The sequence below is a fragment of the Procambarus clarkii genome, chromosome 68 (assembly GCF_040958095.1).
Source record: "Procambarus clarkii isolate CNS0578487 chromosome 68, FALCON_Pclarkii_2.0, whole genome shotgun sequence".
In the NCBI taxonomy this organism is placed as follows: Eukaryota; Metazoa; Arthropoda; class Malacostraca; order Decapoda; family Cambaridae; genus Procambarus; species Procambarus clarkii.
Genome location: NC_091217.1, coordinates 8,369,629 through 8,372,736, shown reverse-complemented (window position 1 = coordinate 8,372,736; position 3,108 = coordinate 8,369,629). Strand labels below are relative to the sequence as shown.

Here is a 3,108-nt window from a genome sequence, read left to right as displayed (position 1 = left end):
AACAAATTGGTTGTTGTTTTAAATTTAGCTACTGAGAACGATGTATCTATGTAGCACGGGCTATGGTGAGCCCGTAATCACACAAATTGGTTAGTGGAGCACCAGGTAATAGGACCGACGGGGGGACACCTGGCCTATGAGGCTCAGCTGGCGTCCCCGGACTTGCATGGGGACGTCCATCATGGCTGGGACTACTAACGACCGTTAAGTACTACGTCAAGGTCGGATATTAAGACGTTAGTGTTTATAGAAGTGGTTGGCTAGTGGGGACCCCACGCTGCAACACTTGCCACACTGGTGGTGACATTTACAATAATCTAACACAGATTCATGATATAATTAGTAAACAGCACTGTTTATGTGATTTTGTTTCTGATATTGTTGCTGTTACTGCTGCTGTTTTTGCTCTCACTGCATACTGATGTGGCTGCTAATGCTACTGCATACTCATATTGCTGCTGCTGCATACTGATGTTAACTCCTAATACACACTGCTGTTCCTGCTATTTCCACTAATGCTGTTGCTACTACTGCTGTTCGTGCTGGCATTACTGTCGTCACTACATCGTGTTGTTACTGCCGTTCCTCCAGCTGTCATCTTATTGGTGAAGTTGCTGTTGCTTAAGTTACGCCGCGCGGTTCCGTGTGTGGGTGTTGCTGGGGTTCCGTCTTAATCACGGGATAAAGACATCTCCACGTGAACAACCTTTGGTGTGATATCAAATGTAATAAAATAAAAGCATGGTTGAGAACTGTCTTGTAATGTGTGTGTGTGTGCTGGGGTTTATGGGGAGGGTAAGGGGCGCCCTGATTCACAGGGAACCTCCCCTTCCCCTGAGGTTAAGTGAGAGATAAAGAGAGCTTTCTGAGGGGAGAAACTTGATTCACAGGAAAAAACTCTCTCTCTCTCCCTCTCTCTCTCTCTCTCTCTCTCTCTCTCTCTCTCTCTCTCTCTCTCTCTCTCTCTCTCTCTCTCTCTCTCTCTCTCTCTCTCTCTCTCTCTGAGGTTACGTGAGACATAGACCTCTGAGAGGGGTCTTGATTCAGAGAGAATTTATCTCACCGAGGTCATTCGAGGGAGAAAACATCTCCAAGGCTGACTCAGACGTCAGAGGCGGACCAAGCGACGATAAATGTTAAAACCCCCTTCCATAAAAAGCAGTCACAATGGTGAGGTATTTGTGTGTGTTGAAGAAATCGTTTGAAGTGCTGTTGAGACATTCTCCAACAATAATAATTATCGTGTATTTTATAACCCTCGACGGCAACAAATGAAGGTATCCTCGGTTTCTTGGGCCATCGCATATGCACCAGATAAATAATATTATGAAACATCAATTCAAAATATACATTGTTCCCATTTCATGATACAGTCAATATTATGACGTTGTTATAAATAATGGCGCTCAACACGCTTTATTTTAAACAAAATAAAAATAAAGTTTTTTTTACATGTAACAGTAAGGTGTTTATAGAAATAGTAGGTGAGTCCAGCTGCAGACGATGAGTCACAGTGACGTGGGTGATGATATGATGACTATACACCAGAAGATGAGGAGACGACGACGTTTCGGTCCGTCCTGGACCGAGTCAATGTATCAATCACAATAGACTTGATAATGGTCCAGGACGGATCGAAATCTATGCTTCGGCAGCAGACCCCAGTTATGCCCCGGCAGCAGACCCCAGTTATGCCCCGGCAGCAGACCCCAGTTATGCCCCGGCAGCAGACCCCAGTTATGCCCCGGCAGCAGACCCCAGTTATGCCCCGGCAGCAGACCCCAGTTATGCCCCGGCAGCAGACCCCAGTTATGCCCCGGCAGCAGACCCCAGTTATGCTCCGGCAGCAGACTCCAGTTATGCCCCGGCAGCAGACCCCAGTTATGCCCCGGCAGCAGACTCCAGTTATGCCGCGGCAGCAGACCCCAGTTATGCCCCAGCAGCAGACTCCAGTTATGCCGCGGCAGCAGATCCCAGCTATGCCCCGGCAGCAGACCCCAACTATGCCCCGGCAGCAGACCCCAGCTATGCTCCGGCAGCAGACCCCAGGCCCCAGCCCAAGCCCCAGCCAGCAAATATCTCTTGATACACACACGGGCAACACTATAAATCCCAAGCGATATTCTCACTAAAACATTTTCAACGTTTGAAGAACTCATTTTCTCGCAATTTCCCTCGAGTGAGAAGCATTCATAACAGAGATTTTGCTGATGTTTTCAGAGTTATAGAGGAAGTAATTCTGGGGAGTGAGGCAGATAGTTGCTGGGGAACCGTTAGGCAAATGGTTGCTGGAAAACCGTTAGGCAGATGGTCGCTGGAAAGCCGTTAGGCAGATGGTCGCTGGAAAGCCGTTAGGCAGATGGTCGCTGGAAAGCCGTTAGGCAGATGGTCGCTGGAAAGCCGTTAGGAAGATGGTCGCTGGAAAGCCGTTAGGCAGATGGTCGCTGGAAAGTCGTTAGGCAGATGGTCGCTGGAAAGCCGTTAGGAAGATGGTCGCTGGAAAGCCGTTAGGAAGATGGTCGCTGGAAAGCCGTTAGGAAGATGGTCGCTGGAAAGCCGTTAGGAAGATGGTCGCTGGAAAGCCGTTAGGCAGATGGTCGCTGGAAAGTCGTTAGGCAGATGGTTGCTGGAAAGCCGTTAGGCAGATTGTAGCTGGAAAGCCGTCAGGCAGATGGTCGCTGGAAAGCCGTTAGGCAGATGGTGGCTGGAGAAGCCGTTAGGCAGATGGTGGCTGGTGGGGAAAGCGGCCAGGATGGATGTGTGGGACCGCGCAACAAATATATATGGGTCACCCCCACTTCTTCAAGATTAGAGGCCACCCTCTCGGTTCAAGCAGGATACTCACTCCCTTCCTCTCCCTCTCTCTCTCTCCCTCTCTCTCAAGCAGGTGCCGCTATCAGCCACAGGGAAACGTCAAATCCGGTAAGTACAGTGAACAAGACCACTGCCACAGCTTTGTCCCTGTTGGGGACACTAAAAGCCCCGAAATCATCTCAAGATAACCTCAAGATTGGGTCCGAGGCCCATGGCTCCTAGTGAGGTGCCTTGAGCTTCCTCTGGGATCTGGGTTCCAGAGGTACCGATACAAGAGACCCTAGAGCGGGCAGA

General features: G+C 49.6%; 1 protein-coding gene across 1 annotated transcript; it reads left to right on the top strand.

Moving 5' to 3' along the window:
- Positions 1-1,619: 1,619 nt before the first annotated feature.
- Positions 1,620-2,132, top strand: LOC138355633 (uncharacterized). Its single transcript, XM_069310951.1, has one exon. The coding sequence runs from the start codon at positions 1,620-1,622 to the stop codon at positions 2,130-2,132; it is 513 nt and encodes a 170-aa protein (XP_069167052.1).
- The last annotated feature ends 976 nt before the right edge of the window (positions 2,133-3,108 follow it).